The sequence below is a fragment of the Mytilus californianus genome, unplaced genomic scaffold (genome assembly GCF_021869535.1).
Source record: "Mytilus californianus isolate M0D057914Y unplaced genomic scaffold, xbMytCali1.0.p SCAF_3, whole genome shotgun sequence".
Taxonomy (NCBI): Eukaryota; Metazoa; Mollusca; class Bivalvia; order Mytilida; family Mytilidae; genus Mytilus; species Mytilus californianus.
Genome location: NW_026262679.1, coordinates 53,259,893 through 53,277,502, shown reverse-complemented (window position 1 = coordinate 53,277,502; position 17,610 = coordinate 53,259,893). Strand labels below are relative to the sequence as shown.

The following is a 17,610-nucleotide window of genomic DNA, read 5'->3' as shown; positions in this document are numbered from 1 at the left end:
GTCGACATTTATTTGTAATGAAATGATTCACCATATCCCTTTATATCCAAGTAACATTCAATATTGAAATACCTGTCAGAAATTGACTGGAGTTGTTTCTGTGGAATAGTATTTTTATCAACAGAATATGGCAGAACTTCATTTCATAATTGTTTTTTTTTTCTCAATTATTTACAATATTCCACGGATTTGTTCCATTTGTATTAACCCTTATCCTACTCTTTTTTTCCTCGATTGTGACGTTACCAATTTCGACAAATAACTGGACATTTAAATGAATGAGCTACATTATGAATACACATGTATAGCAGGAACTGGTTACACTTCCGGAGCACATGCCTTCATCACCAGTTTTCGTTCAGGTTTCGTGTTCTCCATCTTTTTGGTGTGCAATAATTGGTTATTTATTGCTGGTCTTTTCGTAGTTTAGGGGATAAATGTTGCAAAAAAAACCCTTATGGAAGTCGCTTGATAAGTGACATTGTTTTGAGAGAAGAAACAAAGTGCATTTAACAAAACATTCTACATATCATTTCAATGAATATTTGAAGAATTTATCAATGAAATATAAACTCAGATCTTCAAGTTTCAAAATGGTGTGTATGTGTATAATTGTCAAGAAAATTACATAAATTGTGCATGGTGCATGAATATCTGTTCTAAAATAATCAATGATGTCATTGTTAAACTAGTATTAAAATTTTAGCTATCGTCTTTTGTCGATAATTGTAGTTCAATCAACCACAATTATGAACAAAGGAAGATATATCTCATATTCATAGCAGTTCATTTCAATGATTTATACAATGCAATATTTAATTATTTAATTTTAAGTTCCCACTACAAAATGAATGTAACACCTACGCTTGGGCATTCACAAGCACGTTGGTTTGTTTTTGTCATGGTGTTGTTTGTTATTATTAGAATTATTTCGATTTCCCTCTTGATATTTTCTCTCCAAAATTATGCAATTTTGCATATTGAAAACTTGACAAAGTCAAAAGGCAAGGCTTTTTTGCATGCTCATCAAGTAAAAGTTCGAAAGCCAATACTAAAAGTATGGCTATTTTTTTTTATATGAAATACACTTCAACTGCTAGTTTCCAGATAGTTTAAATCGCGTGGTAAATGTTTGAATGTAAATCTAACCCTGTGTTTTGAAATAGTTTGAAAATATTGTGACAATTTAAGCACAGATAAGGCTTTCAAAAAGAAAAAAAAAAGAAAATGGAATTCAAGCAAAATGTCAACACTCATTGTGAAAATGTAAACTCTCGACTAGAACTGGTATTCAGTTCTTTCTTCGGAAAACAATGTTGTTGATATTGCAATGAGTTTTTGCATCATCTGCTTCAGATACATTTCTAGTAAGTGCACAATTTATTTTTTTTCAATTATAAAGAATAATAAAATGGAAAGATTACTGTCTGTAAAGAGGTTCGTGTCAGTATACTTACAATATTACGTGCATTTGTGGGACATGCTGTGGAATCTTATTTTACTGTTAATAATGTCAAAAATAATAAAGTGATTGGAACAGATTTCAATATAATAACACTAAAATATATTTTTGGTCAATTTCAAATTTGAAAAAATCGCTAATTCACTTTACGATTATTGTATAACTTTTTACAGGCTTCAAGGTCTTGCATACTATCTCAAATACACGAAACAATGGTTATCATTTGATCGTACAAAACATTACATATACAATAAAATAAAGCAAATAAAACAAAGGATAATATACACAAACATAAACATTTTAAAGGCATAAATACATGCCGAGTATATTATATTTTGAAAGATAAGTTTTTTTGCAGCACATGAATGGCATTAGCCTCAACTTAGAAGTGTGGATCAAATGATATAAAGATGAATGTTAATCATAAAACAAATCCTGTGTTACTCTGGAACTCTATGGTTTAAAAAGTCACTGGATTACTTATTTACAATTGAAAAATTCGTATCCATTCGAACAAACTTTATTCTAACTGTGGAAAGAAAATCCTAACACTGTACATTCATATACACTTAGAACGATCTAATAATCTTGCAAAATTTAAATTGAGGTTAGGCATTGTATTTTGTCGCATTTAGATTTAGCCCTATTTACATTTCTTACAAGTAAAACATAAAATTAGTTTGCGCCTCCTGTAATCGACGGAACGTTCATTGTTGCAGAAAATTTGTTCCAGTGCATATCTGTTGTATAACCCATAAGTCTCCATTTTCCACTTATTTTCGGTGTAACTTTGACCGACGCACTTGTTCCCGGGTGTAATGCTATGACGTCATATCCAACATAGAAACTACTGGATTTTGAAAACGCAACACCTGACATATGTATAGATTGGAACCTGAAACCAATATTGAAGAAATGTATGAATTGTGATTTTCCAACTTCGTAGCTGATTTCCGGAAGAGTGCCTTCGCTCATACCGTTGACGACTGAAATAACAGAGGAACATATAATCAGACTATTTTGTATGATAGTTAACATGGTTAAGCAGTTCGAAGAAATATGGATATATATCTCGTTTGATGTCTTAATGTGGAAGTAATGTTTAGTAATCATAAACTTTTATATGACTTATATAATTGTGTATTTTTAAAAATCTCATTAAAGCATTTATGCTTACATTGTATGAACTATTTTTAGCCTCTGTCAAGCTGAATGTTAATGACCCAGTGTTAAATTATTAAAGTTCTTATAGTTTGGTTCTCCGAGATATGAGTGGGGAATCTGAAATCGACACTTCACAAGTTTGACAGTCACCATCACGAATTGATTGAACGATACGATGCGAGTCGCTCATTTGTTTTCACTTGATTTGTACATTAAACATTTATTTACGAGATATTAGGATCGGAAAACTGCTGCTATCTCTAATATAAATGCCCTTGTCAACCGGCTAACTTGGCTTCACTTGATACCAAGTAATCACACAAAAGACAGTGGACCTGCCTAAGCTGTCTCACTGACATTTATCCCATAACGTATAATGAATACTTATCGATTAATTGACATTTTTTACAACTCTGAAAGATATGCACACATGGATGTTTGTCACTGCTTTTAAATTATTGCTAGGACTCGATATTTTTATTTAAGAATAAATTGCTTCTTTTTTATGATTTTATTATGGTGTAAAAGCGTTGACCGAAACACATTTGTACGAAGCGCTTCCATAAAAAATGTGCGCACGATCAACGCTTTTACACCCCTATAAGATTATAACAAGAAGCATTTTATTCTTATAATTACATTTTTATGCTACAACCATGAAATTAAGAGTTATATCAAAGTTTTCGTTTGTTTTTTCTAGGCTTTGTTTTAACATGTCACGAATAGCACGTGCAGTCATAGCTGTTGTATTTACACGATAATAAAATTTGATATGAGAGTTACTCCCGATTGTTGTCAGCAAATAAAAATTACAGTTTCTTATGAAGCATACTATAATGTACTTATTAATCAATGAATTGATAAATCAGTTTTCCTTGTATGTCCCTTCCAAGTCAGGAGCCTGTAATTTAGTGGTCGTTGTTTTTTGCTATATATCATATTTGGTTTGTTTGTTTGTTTTTGTTTTGTACTTAAATCAGGCCGTTAGTTTCGTAATTGAATTGTCTTTATTTGTCATGTCTAAGGCTTTTATAGCTTGCTAATCGGTTTTGGCTTTGCTTATTGCTGCAAGCCGTACGGTGAACTTCTACGTCATTTGGTTTATGATGGAAAGTTGTCTCATTGGCATTCATACCACATATTCTTATTTCTATATATTGAGAAATAATGAAAACATACCGAACGTACAAGCAGTTAAATGACGGTATAACAGTTTGAAAAGAGAAACTGATTATAAATGCACAATTATACTATATAATGTAAATGAACAGTGTTAAAAAATATGTCCTATTCTGTAGTAAAAAGAAAGAAGCAGTTTTACTCGCAACTCCTGAAAATATCACTTGGGGAAACTATATATAATAGTTTTAAAAATATTAATGAAATTGTATGCTAAATTCAACCATTTTAAAGAGAAGTTTGAAAATAAAAAAAAAATGCAAAATGCCAAAATAAGAGGAAGACCACAACAAAACACTTCAGTTTATATTTCTTTTATTCTTGCAGTGTCGGGGCCTCGGTGATCGAGTAGTCTAAGTAGTTACTACTGTAATCACTAGCCAGTCAACACTGAGGTTGTGAGTTCGAACCCCGCTCGTGCGGGTGCACTCGACTCCAATCTTAATTGACTAGGATTGTCAGTTTTCCTATCGAAGGTCGGTGGTTTTCTCCGGGCACTCCGGCTTCCTCCACCAATAAAAACTGGCCGCCACGAAATAGCCCAAAATCGGTGCTTAAAAGTGGCGTTAAAACACCAAAAATCAAAATCAAATCTTGCAGTGTCTGGGGTAATGATATCAGATACAGTGTAAAATGCAACATATATCAATTTTTTAATATTAAGAAGCAGTTAAACGAGTTATAAATGCATAGAAAATGTCAAGCAATAAACATAGGCAGCAGTAGTTTACTGGTGTTCAGATCTCATAAATCGATTTAATAGACAAATCAAGGTACGAAACAACAAATAAAATTGAACAGCCAAACAGACCGGGTGCGTCGACAGGATAAGCGGCTCCTGCTATGTATGCATTACCCGTAATGCGAAACCACATTCCGTCCATATGTCACAATAAGGAATAGAACATAAACGGTTAAATTACAAATTAGACGACTATCTTGGTATCTTAATATATCCAAGTCTGTGAAAACCTGTCACTAGTGAGTTTAGGTATATCGTATCGGGCAAGAAATTCGTCCTGGTGATCGCAAAAATTATCTGGTGTCGATTGTATTCGTTCTTCATCATAACTCTATTGGAGCAATATTTGTGTAAGGAGCAAATAATTACCGAACAATTTATTCATGGTGAAACATATAATGGCTGCGAAAGAAGTATGTTGGTTATAAGAAATAGATTGATGACAAATTCGATTTGTCATTATTTATTTTCATACCTTTAATTCTATTATTGTTGATTAGTTCTGTGTCATTTAAGTTTGTGTTAGACCCAGGACCATATCTCTTTACATTTTCTTTAAAATACCAACTCATCGACTCATCCACTTCACCAAAGAAAATTATTGAATGTTTGAAGTCAGTTGCAGCCTTCACTCCTTTATTACATATAATAATTGGTCCTATCAAACCAGTGGATATGTCTTTTTCAATATCCAGGGTTGAAAAGTAAGTCTGAAAATATTTGTATGTAAGTTACAATAATTGCTCGTATTGCGTCAGACTATAAATAAATTATGTAATGTCATTATAGGCAACTTTAGTTGTTTGCATGCTTTTTTAATTTTAGTTCATTTATATGTTTCGGAGTTTAGTATGACGTCCATTTTCACTGAACTAAATACATTTTTTTAGGGGCCAGCTGAAGCCCACCTCCGGATGCGTGATTTTCTCGCTGTGTTGAAGACCCATTGGTGGCCTTTGGCTGTTTTCTGCTCTTTGGTCGGGTTGTTGTCTCTTTGACACATTCCCCATTTCCATTCTCAATTTCATTCATAAACATTTGCAACCAAACTTCTATGTAACAAGATTGCTGCAACATTTAAAATTCCATGATTTCACCTGACTGTCGACCCATAACTAAAAAATTCGAAGAGGTTTAGTTGAAATTAATATATTTCATCTGATATTAAAAAGATTAACTACGGTTCTTTGTTAGTTAATCCGAAGCGCTATTCTAGATAAACCTTCATCAAAAACCCTTAAACTTATTCAAAATTGCCAAATTCATTTAAGGTCAACTTTGCCTCAGGGAGTTGGAATCTGAGTTTTTTAAAATTATTTTTTGATTTACGAATGGACAATTGTAAATAAGTCTGTGTTATACTTTTTGAATTTACCTTGGAGTTCGGTATTTTTTTTAGATACTTTTTTTTATATCATGCCAGAACAGAAGCAACATATGAGACAAGAATGGATTGTCGTTCTTCACATCCTTACTTGCCTTTGCAATGCATTCTGCATCCCCCGATCCAGGACCAGCACTTCGTGGAATATTCCAGGTAATATTTCTAGTATTTTTTGGCGATAAAAAATCGGTAAAATCTGCTATTACACCAGGCACATAAATAGAGAAATTTCTGTCAGCAATGTTTTTCATGTCTGAAAAAAAGATAGAGCCAGTTTAAGGATGTTCAATTTTCACGTTTCAACTTTTGCTTGATATTTTTGACACCCTATGATTTTTTATATAAAAATCCCGAGATATTTGTTCGGACAAAGATCACAAAGTTCTGTTTCAAAAACACGGGTTTATATTTATTTTTCCATCTTTTTGACGTATTATTCATTATCTAGTAAAAAATCAAAATTCACTGAGATTTAGTTATTTTGAAATTATATTTTGGAAACCTTCTTGAGGTCAAGACAAAGTAAATGAAAGTTTCGTGTAACTGGCATTTTGCTATCTTGTAAAATCTGAAAAGATGTACCGGAATACTTAAAACATATGGAGGTAACATTTAACTTTTCAAATTATCTGATATATATTATTGTCAAAATTGTAAGTTTTCATAAGACATCAATTAATGATTGCGTATTTGTGTTTGAATTGTTAAAAAAAAAATTCTTACGTAACATTTTAGTAAAAATTATAGTCTTATTCACATTAAGACGTTTGGATCATTTGTTTTATTTTCTTGTAATGAAACGACCATTTGTATATTTTATTTTCGACCAATTTTTAGGTGTTATTTTTCTAATGCAGTGTTGGGTTTTTTCTCGAGTAATTTATGGCAAAAATATAAGTATATGACATACTTATTTTCAGACTTTCTCCAACACTGGTATAAAACACGTGACCTACATATCCTTGATAGTTAAGTCTCCTTGTAAAGTCCAAGCGATTTGAATTGGGATAAAGATATCCAAACATTGCTTTAATGTATCTAGGAGACATCTTCATGTCCCCCGTTTGAAATCTGAAAGAACAAAACATTATTAGTAGTCAGCCCAGTAGTCAGTGCATCGGTACTGTCATGATTTATTACAAACTTTTAGCAAACAAGTCGGGAATATGACAATAGTTTTACATTCGTTTGGTGTGTTTGAGCTTTTTATTTTGCCATTTAATAAGGGACATACTACATTGTAACTGAATCCAGAGATAACATTAGCTATATATTATCACGGTAGGTATAGTGTCGGGTTGAGATCGTGTTTTTCCGAGTGAATCTTTTTTTTCATTTTTCAAGTGTAGTCAAGTTTCCGAGTGAAATTACATGCTATCAATACGATTAACTGTTATCGCTTTTATAATAGTTTTGTCCATGATCGGTCATCTTATTCGTTATACTACGCATTTTCTGAGCACAAACGATGCATAATTTCCTTGCCTTTTACTCAATATTCTGACTTTCACATACGTTTTTGTCGAGTAGAACGTTTAAAACGTACGGATTTTGTAAAAACAATATGAGTAATAAAGATGGCATTCGGAGCCTTTGAAACTGACTTAATTGATTTTATAACTATTATTCGGTGGAGGAGAATACAAAATATTTACAAAAAGTAACAACTGATATATCAGTATGTTGCTCCCTAAACCCTTTAAAATCGAATGTCAATTTTCGGTTTTGAATACTAGCAAATTTTACTATAACGTCCCAGTATTAGGATACAGTAGAACTCGTTTGATCCTTTATAAAACGGTCGTTTGAACCGAGTACTGGGGACTCAAATTTGTTTTAAACGTTATTTAAAGTACCCTTATTAACAGTCAATAATATTTCATGTTTTTAATATTTTACATTGTTTGCACTGCAAACGAACTGTGCTTTTTTTTCATCATTTATATATTTTTTCAAGGTAATAGACAAAACTTGCATTTTAACCCTATGTTCTATTTTAATTAAGCCATGTCGGCCATGTTGATCGACAGGCGGGGTCATTGGGCACATTTTAAAATAAGTTATCCCAATGCTGATTGTGGTCACGTTTGGTTAAATTTGACCTAGTAGTTTTAGTGGAGAAAATTTATGTAAAGGTTAACGGACAATGACGACGGACGCCAAGTGATGAGAAAAGCTCACTTAGCCCTTTGGACAGTGAGTCAAATTAAGTCTTAAAACGTCCTTATCAATGACATTACAGGAATTTTCGTTAAATGCCTGTATATCTAAGATTTACATTTGTATGTGTATAGAAAGGGCTTTATTCTATAGTATGGAATAAAAGCATTTCAACGCAAACTTAAAATTTTATGACACAAAATAATGTATGGTTGATAATATATTTTTATCACAAATACAAAGTAAACTTGTGTGATTGTAGTTTAAGCATCTGTTCCACATTTTACCAGAAAAGAAGTCTGGTTGTTTACATTTTAGATCATATTCACTAGAAAAACGTGGTCATACTCTTAAAAACTCGATCAAATGACTCGAAAAAAAAACACGATCCCAGTCGGACACTATACTTACCGTGAGTACACCCAGTCATTTCTAGAAGAAAACCTAGGTTATCGAATAAATCAAATCATACAAAGCTGAAGAAGTTTAATGTACGATCACAAATTTGTATGTTAAAAAAACCATATCTTAAAAAAACTAAAAAAGACAGCAAATGGCAACAAATGGCAGCCTGATATTTCAACCTTGAAGGTCCTTTCCAATGCATATAAACTCATGACAAAAAGGTCCTGACTAAATGAGTGAAATGACTACTAAAATAGGCAATAGGTTATTTCTCAATTCATTCTTAACACAGATGAATTTTTCAAGAGTTGGATAATGGTAAGCATAACAGTTTATTTTTTTAAGTGCGAATTATCGTAGCTATATGTTTCCTGTTAGAGATATAAAGATAAGGAAAGTCTAAAAAGGAAGAAATCTTAGAACCAATGAGGAACTGCTCAAACACAGTTTTATTATATTACACATAAGAAAACATTGAAAGATTTCGTATTGAAGAAATTATAATGGTTTTTTTATATCCGTTTTTTTGTAATTAGCACTGTTAATCTTGAAGCAACCTAGTAGTCTTATTTTGCATAAAAAAAGCACGATATCAAAACCGTATCTAATTTTTCTAAAACCATGTCGCAAATATTCATTTTTTAGAGCTAATTTCCTAATGCTTGTAGAATGAGACTTTGGTTGGCTTGCTTGCTTTGTTTGTATAAATGTTTGCTCAAGCCTAATAATTAAGATTGACATCTGCAAACAATATAAAGAGGCAGAGTTAAACCTGTATTTATTATACTTAAATTTGATTGGATGTTATCCTGGAGGTTAGGAATCTAAATATAATGTATACAGGTTTAACTCCGTCTATTTATTATTTGCAGATGTCAATCTTAATTACAATGCTTGAGCAAACATTTATACAAAGGAAATAAGCTCTAACTAGGCCTTATAAAAAAAAACTAAGATATTTGTTATGCTCTCTATGATGAAATACACATATATTAAATATCTCTTAAGCTGGCAAGTATATTAAAGACCAAAAAAGACTTTATCACTTTTTTTGTTTTCTTCAAAATATGGTCGTTCAAAATGGAGCAGGATCTGCTTATCCATACAGAAAACATGAAACCACCTCAGTCTTTAGTTTTCTATGTAGTGTTCTGTGTACTTGTTCGTCTTTCCGTCGTTTTATCAATTTTGTCATGGCGTTGTCATTTTTTTTCCAACTTAAGGGTTTCGAACATCTCCTTGGTGTCTTTTGTGTCTTTTTTTAATGCTTTTTAAGTAAAACCACATTTTTCTGAATAAGACTGTTGCGCTCCCTTAATATGACACTTTCAGATCGATGAGTGCCACAAGGGGCGAAAGAACTACCTCACCTTCCAGATAGTCTGCGTTTACTCACAGCATTGTTATAAAAGGGATCGCGTTGCTTTTATATTATTTTTCCTTTTTCAATTTCTGTGTTGTTTCTACCGGTAACAGTCTTGTTTATCGTTTTATGTCTTAGAAAACCGTCGTTTTAAACTTTCACATTTGTTAAAGTTGAAGGTTAGATCATTTACAACCGGTGGTTTATGAATTTGTTATTGTCGTAGGATTAAATAATTTGATTATGGGTCAAATCGTGCTTATTGAAAAACTGCGTTTGTTCTGGTGGAAAAATATCTCGTTATTTTAAGTTGAAATATTAATATTAATGATTAGAAAATATTGAAATCGTTAATAAGTTTCACAATCTTTTCACACTTTTGACACGTCTCGATATGAAAATGAAATTTATTCCATTGTGAATGCTGTTATTGTACAGAATATTCCGCATACCAGTATAAAGTGCCATTATTAAATTTTAGCTGTCCCATCTTAAATTTGTAGGATCTTTCATACTGCATGGTAAAGAAATGTTATAATATGAAAACTTACCGTTTCCACTTTGTACGATATCTTCTGTCAACATAATCCCATCTATCCTTGATGATCCCTAGATACGTCACCTCTTCGATTTCCTTGAAATCCTCCTCATTTGTTATACTACGTCCACAACGACTGACATTTAGGGAAAACCCTAATATTTCATCGGGAAAACTATTTACTTCTTTAACTCCTTAAAACGACAAAACATGTCATCTTTTTCGTGAGAATATGTGTGCAATTCTATTATGAAATAGGGTGAAAAGGTCTCATAAAATACAATAAAAATAGAATTTTTTGACGCAGTTAAAAAGGTTAAAGCACATACTCAATGTAAACTAGATTTCACATCTTCACTCTATCAGCCTTTGTTAGTTGTTTGATATTCGCAGAAGTCTGGTATTAGTGGACGGTGTGGTCTGTGGAACTGATTGATAGTGTTTCTAATTCCTGTTGTTCTTCTTTTTATGTATTTATACATGTAAATATGTATAATAAACGAAATTTCTATGTATGATATATATTTAAGCCCAGTAGAATCCGTATGCTGGAAATACACACACACATGAAAACTAAATCATAAAAGATAAAACGGTTTTAATTTCGACATTTTTACAAGTAGTTTCACAGCTTTCATATTTGATAATGCAGGGAAAGACAATTTATGGAATATAAATACACGTATGAGTGTGTGCATGTGTTGTTGTTTGCTTGGATATATCAATTTAACCATGGATGTTCGTGTATTATTACTGTGGCTTAAAGACAGCGTAGTTTTGATATAAAAGTGATATATTTAGTTATAAAATGTATTGAAAACATTTAAACTATATCTAATATACAATATGAAATATCTCTACCCTCTTGAGCTAGTTGAAGTGTCACCGAAGTTGGCAGGTGAGGTATCAGTCCAACAGCTGACATTGAGGAACCGTCCTTGACAAATGGATCACTTTTACTGATAAGTGTCACAGGTTGATTTGTAAGTGTTATAAAATGGAATCTATTCGTCTCTCCAGTACATAGATGCAGTGTTGGAAACATTTTTTTGCTCAATCCATTAATGTCTGAACATAGAAAATATCACCAATAACAAGAGACAAAATAAAAGATAGGTTATTAAATTGATGCATGTTTAAAATGATTGAATTATTCTACAAAAGCAAGTCGAAAACGGTACTTAATGTGCGTATCTAGGTAATGAATTAAGTAAACCATAAGAGTGAGACAACTTTTAAACCATTATATTTGAGATAACAGCTGAACGCTGTGCTATGTTTTCACTTTGTAGACAATAAATTGTTGATAGTGATTAAGACTATGACACAATGTTGACTGCTGTAACCCTATTTTTGACATTTTTACCTTTAATGTCTGTTTGTTTTGTTCACACATTGTTGTCAATATTATGTCATACAAGTGAGAGGTTTAGCTAGCTATAAAACCAGGTTTAATCCACAATTTTCTGCATAAGGAAATGTCTACTAAGTCAGGAATATAACAGTTGTTTTGCATTCGCTTGATGTGTTTGAGCTTTTGATTTTGCCGTTTGAATTTTTCTTGGAGTTCGGTATTTTTGTTATTTTACTTTTTCATATCTAAAAGTATTACGCAAATGTAAGGACAAATATTAGAAATGTTACAAAACCTAATAAATATATATATATAATGCGCTTTTTATTATTCACACGGGCAAGTGATTTCAAAGATCGTACTAACCCGTGGTATTGGCAATACTAGGAAGTACGAAAAGAAAGAAATCTTCCCCGCCAATTACCTGTAAAACAATAAACATAGAATAAAGTATAAACTCTCACTTTCACTCCCCATTTTCAAAAATGTCTGTCTGTTTCAGTTTTATTTTTTTTTTACAATTTGGTCTGAACACTGTTTAGCTTGAAACTTTGAGTTATGACTTCTAAAATGTTCTATTCTTCAATCTTTCATCTAAAATACTATGAATAATTCATTTGAGAAAGTTTCAAAATTTATAAAAGAACAGAGTTCCAATGTCCCCGTGTTGCACATATTGTATCTGTCTAAGGGGCATTAACAAGAAAACTTTTTTGTTTGTTTGTTGTTAAAACAATGCAATTTTCTGTATAATTACTATTTCCACGAGGAATTACTCTTTTAAACAAAGTTGATCGGCACTGATTTTCGAAGCTGTCCGAAACAGTGCTGATATAAACCTTTGATATAAAATTGATAAAAATCTGGCAAGAATTGTACACGCTTACAAGACGGTACGGACGGACGGACAACAGGTATCTCTATGTCTCACGCGGCACATTGCAGGGGGAGGGAGCAAATAAATCCTTTCAAATGCAGTGGGTTTAAAAAAAAATGGTGTCTTTCAATTCAAATTAACGGTGATTTTGCAATTAAAGGCGTCAAAGATGCCTATTTTTCGGTATTAACTTGCTTAAGAAACTCAAATGCAAACTTAAAAAAGACTGTTATAGACAAAAATACGAAACCTCAACGAAATTTAACGAATAATAATAAGGAATAAATAGTCACCGGTATCATCTATGTTCTAAGCTCGAATCTGTTCGGAATATACCAACCAAGAGAATAAAAACTGAGACGATCGGACGAATTCAATAAAGGAGCAAAACCGGTTACGCCAAAATGATGATCGTCTCCAGCTATGCTTGCATTTTCAGCAGTACGAATCCATACTAAAAAATGACAAGATAAAGAATACGACACAATCGATAAAATCTAAGCTCAGACGACAATTCTGTTATTTAAGGTTCTAAGACAGCACACATTTCTCGTGTGAAACACAGACACATCGCATCGGTCTAACAATTCGTGATGGTAATCTTGAAACTTGTACAGAACATATATCAGTCGTTCCTCCTTATAAACCTGCTGGAGGAGTTTTGATAAAACATAATAACCTAAAATCGCCCCGATTGATTCCTTTGGAAAGAAAAACCTTGATAAATTTATAAATGGGGTTTTCTGTCCAGTAATCCAGCAAAAAATGTCAGTACCGAAGACAAAAAAATCAATTTTAAATTTCCTTTTCTGTAATGGTTAATAACCCGGTTTTGAAGAAAAAAAGTTGTACTCCTTTACCAAAAAAATGGGTCTATATCCGTAAGTGTGCTTGTCGAGAAACCGCTAGTAATTACCTGGTTATCATTGTGGTCTAAAGCATATTGTTGACAGATCAGTATAGATCCCACCATTGTTGGTTCCCGATCTAGATCTACATAGTAATAACGCGGGATACACATATCTTCGCCAATTACTGGACCAAAGAATTCAGGTAGGAACCAGTAGTATGTTCTCTTTTCTCCTGGAGCTGTTTGTATCTTACCTTTAGCAATTAAATAATGAATAATGAATAAATATAGTTTAAACCAAAATCAAACAAAAATGCCTCTATAAGGGGTAAACTTGACAAAGACATTGGAATGCGTAATATCTAAACAATACATTACATGTTTGTGGTGTTAATAATTGTTTTGACACAAACGACTAGAATGTGTTTCTATGTATAGATTTCCTTAGCCGTATTTGGCACAAATTTTGCAAATTTTCCGTTATCAATGCGCGTTTACTTCGTAATATTTCAATTCGCTTTGCTTTGAAACTGCTATAAATCGAGCGCCACTGGCGAGTCTTCAGTATACACTACGCGATTCTGGCATACCATATATTAAGCCTGGTATCATTGATGAGTTTTACAACCACCGAGTCGATGCCACTGCTGAGGGACGATTCGTTGCCAATGGTATCACCAGCCCAGTAGTTAGCACTTTTGTGGTCGACATGAAATATTTTCTGTTAACTTACTGTTATAAATTGTTGAAATATTCAAAACTGTAAGGTTTTTCTACACCTAGGTGTAGATTTTCGTAGCCGTATTTGGCACAACCTCTCGGAAATTTTGGTCATTAATGCTCTTTAACTTCGTAATATTGAATTTAGCTTTGCGGCTGTTATGATTCGTCACTAATGAGTCTCATGTAGGCGAAACGTGCTTCTGGCGTACAAATTAATAAAGCCTGGTATGTTTGATGAGTTTTTATACAGTTCTTAAGGATCAAGACACAAAAAACATAAGTGAAAACATCTTGATTTTTTTTTATCCACCACGCGTTAAAAAAAGTGACGTCATATAATCAGTTCCGGTAAATGCAACAACTTTATAAAATATAATTCTGATTCAAAAACTCGGACGTCGACTGAAGGTATTGGTACGATTCACAGAACTATTTTAGGAACTACAATACCAGGACACATGTAACTTATGGAAAGAGGCAAATAAAACAAGAGGAGACAATAAAAAACTTTAATTAAACTAACCAACATAATGTCGAAAACAAGACAACACCATGACTTGGAGAAAAAGGACAAAAATACAAGCAACATTCTACAAAACACAACAAAATACTGAGCAACACAAACCCCACCAATAATATCCGTGTTCATCGTTGATATTCAAGAACAGTCAACCGTCTCATGATACCGACTCACTGCGTCCGTAAACTTTCGAAGAAATTATCTTAATTTACAAATTGGAACCCTTATTTCAATAGTTACCTTGTTACCAGCAAGTCTCTATCAAGGAAATACAAGCCCTGAAATATCGTATCGAGTGGGAGATAGAAAGTTCGTGTGCAAGCATAGCTGGAATGTTGCTACATATCATTGGAAAGTTCACAATTGGAAAGCTCAAATCTTATTTTTTGTCTTTAAATTTAGTTCTCAACAGTCCCTCGTATAAAAGAGACCCAAGCGGTTGTCAAGGCATGCATTGCAACCCCGTCTAAATGGCATGATTTGAAACCGTCAAATATGGAAATAATGCTTGGGTTTCAAAGAAAAAAATGCATGCGATCACGCTTTACTACTATTAACCAATACTACTACGACTACTACTACCAATAATAATTATAGTGAAAAGATACATGGGCGGAAATAACAAATATAGCAATGCATTAAGACTGTTAAGAGCTGAGCTTACCAGATACATTGTCGTTATAGATTAATCCTTCATATTCTTTATTAGTCCTAAGTCCAGCTGGTTTGATTGCTAGAGTCTTGTTTAACTTATTATAAAATACTACTTTGATTACATCTCCAACTTCAGCTTTTATCACTGGACCAAAAACTGTCCCCAAATAGGATTCTTTTTCACTTCTTTGGACTTCTTTATCGAACTTTCTGTTTGTATAAGCAAACAAACTATTCCTGAAATAACAATAATAAGATGTCCCTTATAACAATAAAAATGTGAAACGTGTTGTCAAATATACACAATCCGGTATGACAATAAAAATGTGAACCGTGTTGTCAAACATACATTTCCGGTATAACAATACAAATGTGAAACGTGTTGTCAAACATACACTATCCGGTATGACTATAAAAATGTGAAACGTGCTATCAAACATACACTATCCGGTATGACAATAAAAATGTGAAACGTGTTGTCAATCTTACACTATCCGGTGTGACAATAAAAATGTGAAACGTGTTGTCAAACATACACTATCCGGTATGACAATAAAAATGTGAAACGTGTTGTCAAACTTACACTATCCGGTATGACAATAAAAATGTGAAACGTGTTGTCAAACTTACATTATCCGGTATGATAATAAAACTGTTAAACGTATCGTCAAACAAAAACTATCCAGTATGACAATAAAAATGTGAAACGTGTCGTCAAACATAAACAGTAATAAAACATGGTGAAATAGCTGCCTACAACAATTTTCCACGAATAATTGCCAGGGCTTATTTATCATAAACTCTAAAGACATTTGTAAGAATCTTCAGTCAAACACCTTTATAATCTATTGTATTCAAACATCGTGTTAACAAAAGGCGTGTTAGTCTACTAGTACATGAAATAATTTTTGCTTTTTGTTATTTTTTAATTAGTGTCTGTTGTGTTTACACTTTTCAAAAATTCTTAAGCTCTTCCGGGTTGAACTTTGCAGGAATAGCATTTTATATGTTGTTTTTTTTTCAAAATTTTGTAATTAGGTTCCAATCAGGTGAAAAACAATCCGTAATTCTTTTTGGGTAATTTTGCTGTGACTTGACTGTAAGTGTTGCTCTCCACCTATTGCAACTTATTCAAAATTTTAACCAATTTGCAATTGGTTTTATAAAACCAAACTCTTCAACTGGTCAGAAATTTGAACAAACTGCTGTAGAAAACCACAGTCGTGAAAGTGCAAGGTGATAAAATAAAGAACACTTACAATCCCATAAGACTTTAATTCCACTTCAATGATATTATGAAAAATCAGTCTAATAATTTTTATACAAAATTTATTTTAATTGTCATGCTAAAGGTGATAGGTAGTAATTTTGAACTGCTATAAAATTCATAAGAATCAGACATCATTTGAATAAAAACATCTTATATTCAGTAAAATATATGTGAAATTACAATACGTTGTTAATAAGTTTCCATGTAGTATATTGTAGATAATAATATGTGCAATAAATGTTATTCAAGAAAGAGACTGATAGCTGCAGTGCTGAAGGACCTGGGTTCGATTCTGACTCAGGGCGCCGGAATTTTCGGTGCATCAGATGGATGATTTTCATATTCCCACACACATCTCTGGTTTACACAGACCAGAGTTTAAGCTAAGAATGGGTATTTTGGGGCCTCGGTTGGTCACAGTTGCACCCAACTTGACCTGGAGATCAATCTGCTGATATCTCTTCGGTTTGTCCGTTCCCGCCGAGCAGCCCGGTGGTTCTCTTCGAGTCATGAATTAGGCTTCCTCCACCATAATATCAGGCTTGCTGGTGTCATAGCACTCCCTTTGTGTTGGGGTGGGCATTGTCCTTGTAAATATTGTTATAAATACGTTATTGACACATCTCCATAAATCCCGACAGGGAGTGTACACGGATTCCACTGTACCCCGCAGCTCTCGAGGGAATACATATTTAATTTCTATGAACAATTATTTGTTTTTAAGAAAATATATTCATTTTTTATGAACAAATATTTCTTTTTATGAATATATATAGAAGTCTATAAAAAGGACCAACCAGCAAACTTACTATGTACCGGATCGTCTAGAATAGACGATACTGTGCAGATAAGGAAAAAATTATATGAGTCTAGAGATTTGCACAACGATACTAATATAAGATGGTATTATACGAAGATGTTGTTAATAAATCGTGTTGACAAATATTTCGGCTTATCAAATAGCC

The 17,610-nt window shown here is 32.7% G+C and overlaps 1 protein-coding gene across 1 annotated transcript in view; it reads right to left on the bottom strand.

The window, feature by feature from the left end:
• Positions 1 to 508: 508 nt before the first annotated feature.
• LOC127734860 (hephaestin-like) overlaps positions 509 to 17,610 on the bottom strand; it is a 29,582-nt gene continuing 12,480 nt past the window's right edge. Inside the window, exons 7-15 of the mRNA XM_052244905.1 lie at positions 15,386 to 15,612; positions 13,545 to 13,732; positions 12,118 to 12,175; positions 11,259 to 11,465; positions 10,411 to 10,591; positions 6,842 to 7,002; positions 6,027 to 6,184; positions 5,023 to 5,257; positions 509 to 2,448 (exon numbers count right to left, since the gene is read on the bottom strand). Of these exons, the coding sequence (XP_052100865.1) occupies positions 2,138 to 2,448; positions 5,023 to 5,257; positions 6,027 to 6,184; positions 6,842 to 7,002; positions 10,411 to 10,591; positions 11,259 to 11,465; positions 12,118 to 12,175; positions 13,545 to 13,732; positions 15,386 to 15,612 (1,726 nt within the window). The 3' untranslated portion in view covers positions 509 to 2,137. The remainder of the gene's footprint in view (positions 2,449 to 5,022; positions 5,258 to 6,026; positions 6,185 to 6,841; positions 7,003 to 10,410; positions 10,592 to 11,258; positions 11,466 to 12,117; positions 12,176 to 13,544; positions 13,733 to 15,385; positions 15,613 to 17,610) is intronic.